Here is a 13,656-nt window from a genome sequence, read left to right as displayed (position 1 = left end):
CTTCAAAAAATGTAGCAATTGTTAGTTGATATTTAGCCTGACACAATAATCAAGTATTAGGAAGCACCTGGAAAAAATGGAGCCATTCAACTTTAATTTGGGAATAATAGTTCTTGGTTAGCCTTACTTGCTTCCTTACCCAGCACTAATGAAGTGGTCAGCCATCGGATTGCTTCCGATGGAGTTCAGAACACAACACCCCAAAATATGGCACCCTGGCATAATGAATATCTTAAGCTGAAGGAGTCTGAGAAAAGGGCAGAACCAAGAAGGTCACTCTGACCTCACTGCTCCCCAACCCAGCCCCTTCTCCCATGAAAGCAGGAGATAAATCTCCCATGTAAAAGTCACCCATCCTGCCTGTATGTACCACGTGAAGGAAACGCATTCTTATCATCCGAGGCAGGAAATTGAGGGCGCAGAAGGCTGTATAAAAAAACTTTGTTAAACTAACCCTTATCATCCTAGTTACTTCTTCACCATTTACTACCCCTAGCCCAAATCCCTTTGTCTTGTCAATTTCTCACAAATTTGTTGTTTCTTTGTCTAAAAGGTATAAAAGCTTCTGGCTTTGTTCAGTTCTCTGGGTCTTCATCCTCTTGTGAAGGCTCCTATGTATATGTAAAAATTCAGTAAAATTTGTATGCCTTTCTCCTGTTAATCTTTGTCAGTTTAATTTTCAGTCACAGCCAGGGACCCTAAGAGGGTGGAGTAAAACTTTTTCCTCCCCTACACTTCCTGCTAACCTCCTTAACTTCTCTATCCCTCTGTGCTTTGCCTTGCTCACTTTGGCTATAACAAACAAACCCAGTGAACAGTGAACTCTTTGCTGGACAATCAGTTCCTCTGTCAATTCCTGTCTGCAAAGGGAATGAGGCCTGAACTAGAGTATTGACAATAGAAACGTAAAAACTATGCAAGAGATATTGCAAATAAGAAAATGGGCAAGTGTGATGAACAAGGAGTCTCAAAGATGACACCAAATCATACACACAGGGCTCAGAGCCAAATCCTTGAATAGATGGACGAGTGCTCTAAGTCCAGAATCATGCTTACCTAAGCTCCACAGTATGTGTTCAGCATGGTGCTTGTATCTCCACAGCACTATTTGATAATTCATATTTATCTAGCATCCCTCCTATCAATGTTTCAGAAATTTCCAGCCACATATTTGAAAAATCCATATGCATGTATAATTTGTTCTTGCCCCTCGAAATTAACTCCTCTATGGCTGTCTCTTCTTAACTTTTATTACTCCAATTTTCCAAGATCATTTGAAAGAGTTGAGAAATGCATGAAGGTGAATGCTTGCATCAAACTACTGTCATCAGCAAACACATGATTCCAACATGTAAAATAAATTCTGTCATTTATAAACAATACTAAATAATAGCAGAAACCAAAATTAATGAAAAGCTCACATGATAACACAGCACAGTGTATCCTGCATTCTATTCCTGGGAGAAAGTAATGATGAGGAAATAAACTGACAGAAGTTTTTTTCAAGATACAAAACATGTCATAAGGTCAGAGAATATCCCTAGGGCAATGTCCCATACCACTTACAATTAAAATATTTTGCCATTTTAATTGATGCTTATAATGTTGACCTCAACAACATTACAAAATTCTTAAACATTTTCTATATCAAAGAAAAATGCTTAATATAGTTTTAGTGCTGGATTCATTTCAGGGTATTCTTATTCTTTGACAAATGTTAATTCACATACGGAAATTTATGATAACTCAATTTTTAAAAATCCATTTAACACTCCAGTTTAGCACTTAGTCTTTAATACTTTTTGATGAATGAATGCTGAATGTACCAATTTAAGAAACGATATCCAGGTAACTCTCTTGGAAGCTGGTGTCAAGGGTGGTATGGTACCATAGCCTTGCCCTAAAAAAACCTATAGCAATACTCAGTATTCAGGCAGCACCCTCCAAATTAGAATTAGACCAAATCTGCGTATTTTCAGTAATGCTGGGTGCTGCAGAACAGACCTAACAAATAGGAGTGGGTTGATTCTGAGCATATGAAGGTTTGAGATTCACATTCATATGGCAGACTACTAAGCTAGCTATCTCACTTGAAGCTGATTTACCTTTTCAAAGTACACTACAATGTTATACTGGCTTCTATGTTCTCCCTTCATGGATTCCATCTCAACAGAAGATTTTCAGGTTTAAACTGCCCGATGTGAGAGGCCATACACCTGCAGCTTTACTGGCCAGGTGGGAAATCTCCCCAAACTAGCTGCCCATTATCTAACACCGATCAAACAGCTGGGGTCATAGAGCAAACACTGTTATCTAGTGCACATGGATCTTCTTTCAATCGACTACACAGAATACCTGTGCTCCAGGTGCTAGCTGGCATCTTTCTTTTTTTTTTTTTTTTGAGGTACGCGGGCCTCTCACTATTGTGGCCTCTCCCTTTGCGGAGTACAGGCCCTGGCCGCACAGGCTCAGTGGCCATGGCTCACGGGCCCAGCCACTCCGCGGCATGTGGGATCTTCCCGGACCGGGGCACGAACCCGCGTCCCCTGCATCGGCAGGCAGACTCTCAACCACTGCGCCACCAGGGAAGCCCTAGCTGGCATCTTAATTGTGAATTGTCAGCTATCCAGCTCCTATCAAAAGTCCAGCAGAGATGATAGATATTCCAGAGGGAGAGCCTCAGGGACACTACTCAAGTACACCTTGGTAGCAGCTTGGATTATGGGGAAGCTGTGTACCAGTACTATTACTCTGGGTCTTTGTAGAAATATCATGACTTTGTGGGTTTTTTTTTTTTTTTTTAACTCAAGGCCCCATGGAGGAAATGGACATTCACAGAAATCCTCTGTACTTTATGGAAAACTATCAAAGACTCCCTCTACTGTGGTGTTCAATACCCCTCGTTTAAAGAAAAACAAAATAAAATTCTCTGAGTTTAAAATCAGAAAGAATGTCCTTCCCTGAAAAATAAATGCACTGTCATTCATCAGATAACAGCTATGTCTGTCAATACTCTGCCTTTTTTTCCCCTTGGCTATGGGGAAAATTGGAACTATTTTATACTCAAATCACTACCTGACATTGTCCTAGACTTTTTGAAAACTACCACATTCCCACCTTACTTGGAGCTTGTATTTTTACCCTCATCTTAATGGTATTGGGATATCTGCATCTCTTATTGAAAGCTGCAATTGCTTTAGTAATAGTCCCATAATAATAAGTATATAAAACCCTAGTATGTGTCCAAGACCTTTAGTTAAATTAATTCATATAAAGCAAAATAAAAATATCTCAAACAACGCATACTTATAAGCTTTTTCTTCCCAAGGCTAGTTTTGAATATACAGAAAATGCAATAAAATGCATATAAGATATTTTTAAATGGAAAGAAGTTCACCTTCTATTTAGAAATCCATTTAACTATCGTGCTTAGACTCTGCTGCTAGATTTTATATACCTTTATAATTACATGTCCAGTTACAAGTCTCTAATTATTTTAGACAATTATTATATATACATATTGGTTTTCAAATTTAAAACACATCATTTAAATGAGAAAATGCATTGCCTTGGTGGAGCTTCCTATATAATAATAAAATAAATACCAACATAGGAGCCATCATTTATTCTACTTTAATGTCTCTAACATTTTCTCCAACTGAAACAATACTGCAGAAACCCAAGTCAGTATTTGCTGTTCCTATGTTTTTCTTTTTGAAAATAATATAGGACACATAGATCTAGTTTGGTTGTATTATGAGATATAATATTGGATCTGCATTAAGTTAAAATTCTGTTTTGAAGCTAATATTATATAATTAAAATTCAATGTCACTGAATATTTATGGGACAAACTTAGCTAAATGAGCCAACATGGTTGCTGTTAATACAAATTGTTGACCAAGATTTTAAAAGAAAGCATACAATTTGACATAACTACTCTGAATTTACTATTTTCTAGTCTATGTAAAACTGTACTAGGGTCTTCTAAAACGGTTTATGCATTTGAAAGTTAAAGTAAACAAATTTAAAATACAACTCTGCTTTCGCAATACTGCACATAATGCTGCCTTATGAGATGTGCTCACAATTTTAAGTCCTCTTCCCATTTCTGCACCATAAAAAATTGTCCTCATTATTCTGCTTTTCATAAGTAGTCCAGTGCAAAATGTTCTTAGAGTATTGATCTGCATCTAACGTTATATTAACTTTCTAAGTACTGTCAGCTGCTTTGCCAAGCTTTTAATGCATTTAATATAGGCTGTTCAAATAGTTATTAACACCCATAATTCAGAAAGTACTTTCTACTCCTAATTTGTATTACTGTCAAGAGTCAGCTATTTTCATTACGATGATTATATTAAAATGCATATTAATGTGCTAGAAAAATATGTTTAAATCTAAAGGGAAGTTCGAAAATATCAAGTAAAAACAAATATGCCAGAGGTAATGCAAATAACCACACCTACAGAAACTCTAAAAGATATTTTATCTGTTTTCACCTGCTTGAAAAGATTGGCTGAGGAAGCTATCGTCACAGAAAGGGAATATACACACTATGCCATGAGTTTGGCAGATAACTAAGATTCAAAGCAAAACAGAAAAAAACAGTTTCCTAGTGGGGTAACATACCCTTCAAGCTATAAGGCAATTTCAGCAACAACTCTGAAAGAATTCTACACAATCACAACTCTCATACTATTCTTCAAACCAGTATTTCTTGTTTTTGTCATGTGTTGAGAAAGCTTACTGACAATGATTTATTGCTACACATTTCTTTGGATCTTCATAAAATGTATTGCCAAGTACCTATGCATCCTGTAATGGGTTGGCTGGGAATAAAATCGTCCCAACTCATTGGTCATTTCTCAGCAGGCACTGCTTCCTTTCATAAACTTTAGTAGAGGAATATGAACAAAAATCTGTAAATAACATAGTTGTCATTCTGAAACACACAGACCATGGTATGTGCAAAGTCTAATACGATTTGTGGTGGCAGATTGGGATTTATTTTATAGTCAAAACTCATGGATTTTTAGGGTGTTAAATAGAGTTGTAAACATTCAGTTTCATTAACTCACCATACAACCATAAAAAGACCATCGTGGAAAGCATGCTACGTTGTCTGTAGCTGATGAATATGGTTCAAATCAAACCAACAGGTTTCACTCTTGTATGGAGGAAGCTTGCTTCATTCTTTTTCTCCGATTACATCTTAAAATGCATGGCCACAAAATAGAGCCAGATTAATGCAAATTCATTCTCATGGCTGGAGAAGCATAGGTTTTTACTGATGGTGGGTCAACATCTACATCAAATCACACATTATTGTATATAAATTACACCGTAACTGCCATCATGAAACAAATAAGAGGGCAAGAGGTTCCCTTCCCTAGAGGAGTCTAAAATAGAAATGAGAAAAGCAGACATACATGCATGAAATTATTACACAGCATAAGCAGGTGCAGGTGAATGTGTACAGTACAAAATAAATGTTGAAGGAATGTATAGTAATGGAGTGATTTGGGATATGGCCAGTTAATGATGGCTTATAAAAGGAATTTTTAAATATTTGCCATTAGCAGAAAAATAATATAAAGAAATTACTTTCTTAGAGCCTTTATCATCTAAGTGATTAAATACTATATGAATTTGAAAATCATGACTCTGTTTAATATTCTGAAATGACTGTGCTTTGAAAATGTTTAGTAAAGCTATTAGTGTGTGTATGAGTGTCTATATATTTATTATTTTACTAGGGGCTGAACAAAAAGAAATCAGTTAAAACTGGTACAGAAGCAAATCAGCCATGAAGAGGGCAAATGCCCAGATTCCAATGAATATCAGCTTTGGAAAATAGTTATGTAACAGAGACACAGAAACTGCTTCCTTCAATATTTTAAAGGAAACTAAATACCTTTAAAAAAAATAAAATAAAACTAAATACCTGTCCAGAGCTGGTTAAATATATTTACAAATGCAAGAAAATAACAGATTGCTAGGAAATCTTTTAGTCTTAATAGAGGAACATTTTTCTCACTCTTCAAAATAATTTCTTAATAATCTAGTTCCTATAGCAAAAGTAAGAGGATTGGAACTAAGCAAAAGAGAACACAGAACATAGAAGTTTAGAGCTGGAAGGCTCCAATCTCATTTACATATGGAAAAACTGAGGCCCAAAGAGTGCACTGATTGGACTAAGGTCATAGAGAGTGAGAAATCAAGGCCTGGAAATCAGATATCATGACTGGCATTCTAGTGGTACTCTACCATATAACGTGCTCTCTCTCATACTAGTATCCAGAAAAATTTTCTTTATAAAGAGAACAAGGCTAACAAAATTTAATTTCATTAATGATAGTTCTACATAAGGAAGAATAATATTAAATGATTACTGTTCAATTTCAAGGATTCTTTTACTGTTATATAACAAATAAGACATGATGCATTCAAGGTGATTTTTCCCTCTACACGCTATTTTTTCTTTGTTTTCTGTATAATTTACTTATTATTATACAAATTATTCTCTTCCTTGGGTTTATTCTTACATTGATTTCCTCCTTTTCTTTTTTTTTTTTTTTTTTTTTTTGCGGTACGCGGGCCTCTCACTGTTGTGGCCTCTCCAGTTGCGGAGCACAGGCTCCAGACGCGCAGGCTCAGCGGCCATGGCTCTCGGGCCCAGCCGCTCCGCGGCATGTGGGATCTTCCCAGACTGGGGCACGACCCGTGTCCCCTGCATCGGCAGGCGGACTCTCAACCACTGCGCCACCAGGGAAGCCCCTCCTCCTTTTCTTAGGGCAACACTCTCCAGAGACACTTTCTGAGATGGACAAATTCTGGACATCACCTTGCCTCCCTTTCCCTTCCCAAGGACACGACTGACTCGATTAGGGACGGTCACCTGACCAGAGGTGTGGCCAGCACGTAGGTGGGCCTGTAGGCTGAGGTGGTCCGGCATGAAAAGCTTTGCCAGAGCAGAAACAAATGGGGACCAGCATCTCCCCATTAAGAATTCTAAATGAGGAATACAGCAAAGGCCAGGCAGTTAATATCAAGAAAAGAAGCAGACTCATATAGAATCCATGTTCACAATGAACAAATCAGGGACAGGCACCATGAATTTCTGCTGCTGAGTTGAAGACTCATGACAAAAATAATCAGGCTCTAGGACTACCTTGGGATGTCAAGTGACCTTCCATATCGGCCTCCACAAAGCACAGCTATACGGCTGTCTCTAGAATTCCTGTGAAATTTCTAGCTCCTTCACTGCAACATGTTACATGGTCTCCCTGCTTCTACCCAGAGTTATCCTTTAAAAACCTAGGTCAGGTCAGGCCATTACTCTCCTCAAAACCCTCTTACAGCTTCCCAGCTCACTCACAGTAAAAGCCAAAGTCCTACCAATGGCTCACAATTCTCTGCCTCCAGCCACACTGGCCTCTCTGACATTCCTGGAACAGACATTTGCTGCTGCTGCTGCTGCTGCTTCCTGTTTCTAACAATGTTCTTCCTCCAGTGGACAACACAGCTCACTCTCACACTTCCTTTAGATCTCTGCTCACATGTCACTAAAGTCAGGGAGGCCTTCACTGACTATGTGATATGAAATAGCAACATTCCCTCCCCAGGACAGATCACAACCTGACATTTTATGTATGTATGTATGTATGTATGTATGTATGTATGTATGTATGTGTGTGTGTGTGTGTATATATATATATATATATATTTTTTTATTCCTTTCTGGGATATCCATCTGCTATATAAAAACAAACTACATAATATTAAGTGCTATTCATTGAACTGCTCAAACCTAAGGTATTACCAAAAAAAAAGAAAAATAGTAATTCTCAATAGTAAAAGTAAAAAGCTTTCTTGATTTATCATATAATGGTAAATAGGAATAATATATGGATGGCATTTGAATTACTAGAGGTATCATCCAAAATGTATAGAGCAAAGGAGTCCCAAATTTCTCTACAAAGAGCCATGAGATCATAAGAATACGACTTTTCAATGCAATGATATATATTCTTAAGATAGTACACTTCAAAAAATAAATGCATTGGTTTATAGAAGATGTAGACTTTCAGATGATTTTTTAATCAGTGTAAATGCAGGCTCAAAGGATGTTATAGTGTCATTAAACATTAATGAGTTATATGGCTAAGTTCTCTACAACTATAATAAAAATAAATTTTGTTTCTTAAACTGGTAATGAATACAGAGGTGTTTTTATATTCTCCTCTATACTTGTTGCTGAAATATTTCATAGTGTTTTTTAAAAAATTCAAGTCAGGCAAATTTTAATGAAAGGAATAAAGTCAAAATATTTAGTATGTGACAAGAATGAAAGGAGGATATTTTAAAAGACTTTCCTTATTGTGAGGTAGTACAAAGAAGTGGATAAGGACCCAGGATTGGAACCTTAGCTCTGACATTTACTAGCCATGTAACATTAAAATAGAGCAAATTACTTAACCTTTCTGAGCCTCAAGTTCCTCATCTATAAAATGAGAACAATATTAATACTAATCATAATGATTCCCCGGTGGTATGTATTTCAAGTTCTTAGAACATTTCCTGGGGGATAAAAAATGGTATATATGTTAAGTGTTCCTTGCTATTATTTTTTAATGTTTTAAAGATGTCTGTAGGGCATCTGGGAAGACATTTGGAGATGGGGTCTGAACTTCAAGAGAAAGGTCTGAGCTGGAAATATAAGCCGAGGCACAGGGACCTCGATTATAAATCACAGGGACACACACATACACATTCTCTCTCTCTCTTAGAACAGTGCCTAGCAGATAATAAGTACTATATAAATGTTAAAATATTAACTATTATTATTTTTGATAAGTATTTCATAAGTCAATTAAATTTAAGCTTATTAAAATGAAAGTTAACTCCTATTGCATATAGTAGTTGCTCACTAACGGTTTAATGACTAAAGAATTCTCAGTGGTTACCTTTTTTCATTCATTATAAGTGAATGGAAATTGTAAAAATACAATTTATAATTTACTCAAAATATAAATCTAAATTTAGTAGGTAAAATAAAACAAGTACTAACAATTGTGATGACAGTATTAGCTTTGACTTGAAAACATTTTCAAATTTATTTATTCCGTTCATTTAGAATCAACTTCAATATAAATGCATACATTTCTTATGCCTATGAGCCATAGAAAAACAACCCCCAGTGGCTTATAATTATCAATTATCATGTTCCTCAGAGTTAAATGTCCCTGCTGAAAATAGTCAATGGTATTTCCCCAGGATTTCTGTCTTATACTCAAAGATTTGGCTCACATACAGGGCAGAACTGGAGAGGAAGGGGAGCACTGGCCAAGTTTATTCACCATCTAAACAAAATTGAAAAAGAAGTCTGCATACCAAGTGGATGGTTTAAAATGAATTTGAAAAATCTGCTACCCCTAACATGCACTAAATATGCATGTACGGCAATCTAGCAATTGTTTCTGCCTCAAAATGTTCGATTTTCTTTCACATTATAGCTAGACCTACTTAGTATTCTTCCATCGCAGTCCCTTACCTGCAGCAGAAACCTAGTAAAGCACAAGAAGAATGGGGGGGGGGGTGCTAGGGTAATTAACAAAGCTAAAAAGTACCCCAAGGCACAAAGATAGAGGACAGTCCCCCTCAAAGGATGGGGCAGGAAGTGGGGGTGGTCCCTGGCCTTAAATTCGGGTATACATATAGCATCAGTTCCCAGGCAACAAAGACAGGCAAAAAAAGCTTTTTTGGCTCTAGGAATATTCCTAGAGTGAGGGGAAAGGTGACTACCCAGCCAACCGCCAATTGAATCAACTTGACAATTAGGAAAGTGACCTATGAAGTCATAAATATCAGATTTTAATCTCAGGCTTCCAGCATTTGTATAAGTGATACCACAAAAGAATATTACGTCTCTTAGACTATTTCTTTCCGCACTGACATCTTGAGGAAGAAATATGCCCCTCATCTGTCTCTCCTTCAGTATGATTTTCCCAGGGCAGGCAACCTTTTTGACAAAGAGTAGTTCAGAATTTCTTATGTTTATGAAGACTAGAATTTGGAAAGATGTCTGATAATTTAAATAACAAACACGTTCATAGTATGTTAACCATTTGTGGTTTTCAAAAGAGTGTCATTTATGACTTCCTTGCTTTTGAAGGGAAGAAAAGTTAAATTTATGCCTCAGGAAGCTTAAGCAAGAACTGTTGATAAGTTTTCCTAAGAACTGGCAAAAAGAGGCCACATTCTAACAGTATGGATTGTTGGCTTTTAAGAGATTTTCTGTTTTTGCACCTTCTTTTTGTGATTGAGACAAGTAATGCTTTTCTCTTCTACCTATATGAATGTATATATTTTTTCTTTCCACTAATGTAACAGAGATAGTAACTTGAAAGATACCATCTTCAGTGTATGTACAACTGAGTGCTTAGTGTGTTCAATTATTTAAAAGCCTCACATAAGTCATATAACCTATACTAAAATGTATTATTACAAATAGGATGTATGTTATTGATATCATATAGAGAAGAGAAAAAATTATTCTGGATAATTACAATATTAATATTCAAAAACAAAACTATAGGCTTTTCAAATGAATTTAGAAAAATATCACACAGGGAGGTAAAGATTTGCAAAAGTGCTTTAATAAAACGTTTAAATAAATTTTGGTTAAACTTGCAAAGTTTAATAAAATTCCTATTATTACTTTTTGTTTGTCTACCCTACAAGAATAAAACCTTCTTATACATAAAACAGAGCATTTAGTACTATAAATAATACATCAGAGCATGAAACTTACAAAAAGTCTGGTATCTGTACTATGCAACTGCAAGAGATTGTAATTTAATCCAAATATCTCCATATTGTATTTGAAACAATCATTAATCATATTTTAAGAAAAAAGTCAAAGCTGACCCTCCCATTTAAACATAGTATAATCTTATCTTTTAAAAAAACATAAACCTACAGTGTAAGAGCAAATCACTAAATGAACATTTGAACTGAGTGCCTGAATTCATAAACTGCTATCTTTAGCACATCTGAATTAATCAACTACTATATTTAGCAAGAGATACTAATATGACTATAATATGCTAAATCCAAACATAGAAAATAAGTCTAATGTAAAAACAACAGAATATTTTTTTGTCTCTTAACTGGCTCCTTGACTGCATCTACTTTCTCCTAATATGTAGGTATTACAGAAGAAGCTCCCATGCAACTAATAATTTTCAACTTTTTCTATACCTTTTCTCCTCCAAAATCATCTGTCCAAGAGTGTTTTCATTTGCTTGCTGGTAAACTCTACAAAAAGGCCAGTCAATTTATCCATCGCCATCTCCCTCTGAGCTTCAAATATAGTTAGAAAAATAGAAAAGTTCAAAGCAGTTGGAAAAGCAGTGAAGTTCCAAAAGGATGGCAGTTCCAATCTTTTGTTTAAAGAAATCTACTTCCTAAAAGTCAAACAGTCAAACTCAGTCACAACTGGAGGCAGCGTCTTCAGAAAATGAAAGAAGTTTTCACTGCTTCAATCAGCAGATTTAAAACGCTCCCCATCCACAGTGGGGTAGATGTGGCCCTTGACGGTCAGATACTCAATGGCTTGATTGATGGTCCCGATGCTCAGGTTGCTAAGCTCGGTCTGGAGCTCACGAACACTCTTGCCTTCCTATCGAGGATACTCCTGAATCAAACGCAGCACCTCCTTCCGGATGAAGTCGGGGTGGTAATCGCTGTGCATCTGGGCCTCATCCATTTCTGAGGGAACAACAGGGACACTTTGCCCAGAGGCCGCTTTATCCAGCATCATGTGCGCGTTAACCGTTTCTAGAATATGTGTGGTGAACTCGTTCGTGTCCTCCAGGACACGGATTTTCAACACCTCAAGGCTCTTCACCTCCGCAGAAGATTTGAGGATACCTAACACTTTGGCGTATACTCTCACTGGAAGGAGAGTTATCCCCTGCTTTGCTCTATCTCTGCCGACCCACTGGCGGACGTTGATAGGCTTGGTGGTCATATCATCAATCTTGTAAAGAACGTAATTTGTAGCCGTCTCTGCCTGCCTGATTATCCCCACGATAGCGACTAGGGAAACCTCGATTCCCCTAATCATGAAGACATCATCAATCACAGTGGAGGTGAGCAGCTGGTTTACACAGCAAGGGATAATATCCTGGATTCGGGACCTGTATCGTATGGACTTAAAAGCAAGAGCTACCCTGCCCTGAGACGGTGGGTCATTGCTTCCGATGGCTCCGCCTGCAGCAGAGATGCCGCCATAGCTCCCAAACCCATTCTTACTCATTTTAAGGGCAGCTCCGGCAGACGAGGGGGTGGGGTTTGGCTCCTGTCAGCAAGTTCCGCGAGTTCCACAGGCAGGCTACAACGGAATGCTGGGATTGTGACGACACAAGCAGCCCCATGCAACTGTGGAGCCAATCACCTGCCAGGATGCAGCTGTCTCTAACCAATCAAGACCTGCCATCTTCTCACTTCGCCCCACAATTCTTTGGAGCTGTCGGGTAGTGGCTCCCCTACATCTTAAAGGACCTGCGTGTAATTTCAGACCGTTCCCGGTATCTTTATAAAAATGCATTTTTACCAGGTTCCCCCCACCCCTGCTTCATTCCTAAATGTAACGACTTCTGTAGTCACTTCTAAAAGCCTCATTTATTCAACTCACTCAACCACTCAACAGCAATTTTCAGAGCAATAAGTTCAGTATACTTAGTGTGTGGAGGCGGCAGAGGCGGCAGTGGGGGAGGGGGGTATGGGGGACGACACACCGCGTTTACTGTCCACCAGTAAACTTTTGCAAATCATTAAAACCAGAAGCATTCTGGAAAAAATGTCGAGACAGCCACCTCTGAATAATTATCGTATTCAAACGCAAGTCATATCTTACCATTACCTTTTTAAATTTTTTATTGTAGAATTACACTTTTCCAGTTATTCTGCCAAATGCATTATCGGTAAAAATAAATAGTATATTTCAATTTATACATAAATTCAAATGAAACAACTGAGCTCTAAATTATTTTCAAGGCTCTGTGGATAGGTCAGGGAAGTACAAATCCCATCATATATTAGGAAAAACAAGAATAAAATCAAAATAGGGTTTCTATATACTCTTATCCAGTAATTTCTGAACTTAATATTTTAGTAATTGTGTAAGCAGATCCCAGAATATTTTCATATTACACTGAAAATCTATTTTTCCCTAGAAAAACATTTTATTTGGGGTGTAATTAACTGAAAGGCTTTTTATAGTTAATAAAAGAACATCAGTTATTGGAATCCACCATTGGCAAGAACTTCTTCCTTAAAAATCCTTTGTACCTAGGTAATAGCCTAAATATGTAGATTTTTGAGGAGTTTATTAATATTTTCTTATTTATTTTATTGGTTAAAATTAACTAATCTTGCTATCCCAAATTACATAAATGTGTGAATGACATATCTAAAACTTGTAGAATACAAAACTATATTTACTTCTCAAGTTAAAAAGGAAAAATATCATAGAGCCAATGTACTTAATTTATTTTATAAATAAATATATAATAATTGTTATCCGAGTACAGATTTTCATATAAATGTGGATGTTTAACTTCTGGACCCATATTTTACATAATCAAA

General features: G+C 36.8%; 2 protein-coding genes across 4 annotated transcripts in view; both read right to left on the bottom strand.

Annotated features, from left to right (window-relative positions):
- DIAPH2 (diaphanous related formin 2) overlaps nt 1-13,656 on the bottom strand; it is an 893,504-nt gene that overhangs the window by 675,620 nt on the left and 204,228 nt on the right. The gene's annotated exons all lie outside the window — the stretch shown is intronic.
- RPA4 (replication protein A4) lies at nt 7,736-12,741 on the bottom strand. Its single transcript, XM_012538113.3, has one exon. It carries the CDS (start codon nt 12,323-12,325, stop codon nt 11,687-11,689), a length of 639 nt encoding a protein of 212 aa, XP_012393567.2. The 5' UTR covers nt 12,326-12,741; the 3' UTR covers nt 7,736-11,686.

The sequence above is a fragment of the Orcinus orca genome, chromosome X, assembly GCF_937001465.1.
Source record: "Orcinus orca chromosome X, mOrcOrc1.1, whole genome shotgun sequence".
In the NCBI taxonomy this organism is placed as follows: Eukaryota; Metazoa; Chordata; class Mammalia; order Artiodactyla; family Delphinidae; genus Orcinus; species Orcinus orca.
Note: the sequence above shows the minus strand (reverse complement) of the source record. Positions and strands in the feature narration are given on the sequence as shown.

What these genes read in the sequence shown, in the direction of transcription:
- RPA4 (XM_012538113.3), bottom strand. Translation starts at nt 12,325, where the DNA reads ATGAGTAAGAATGGGTTTGGGAGCTATGGCGGCATCTCTGCTGCAGGC.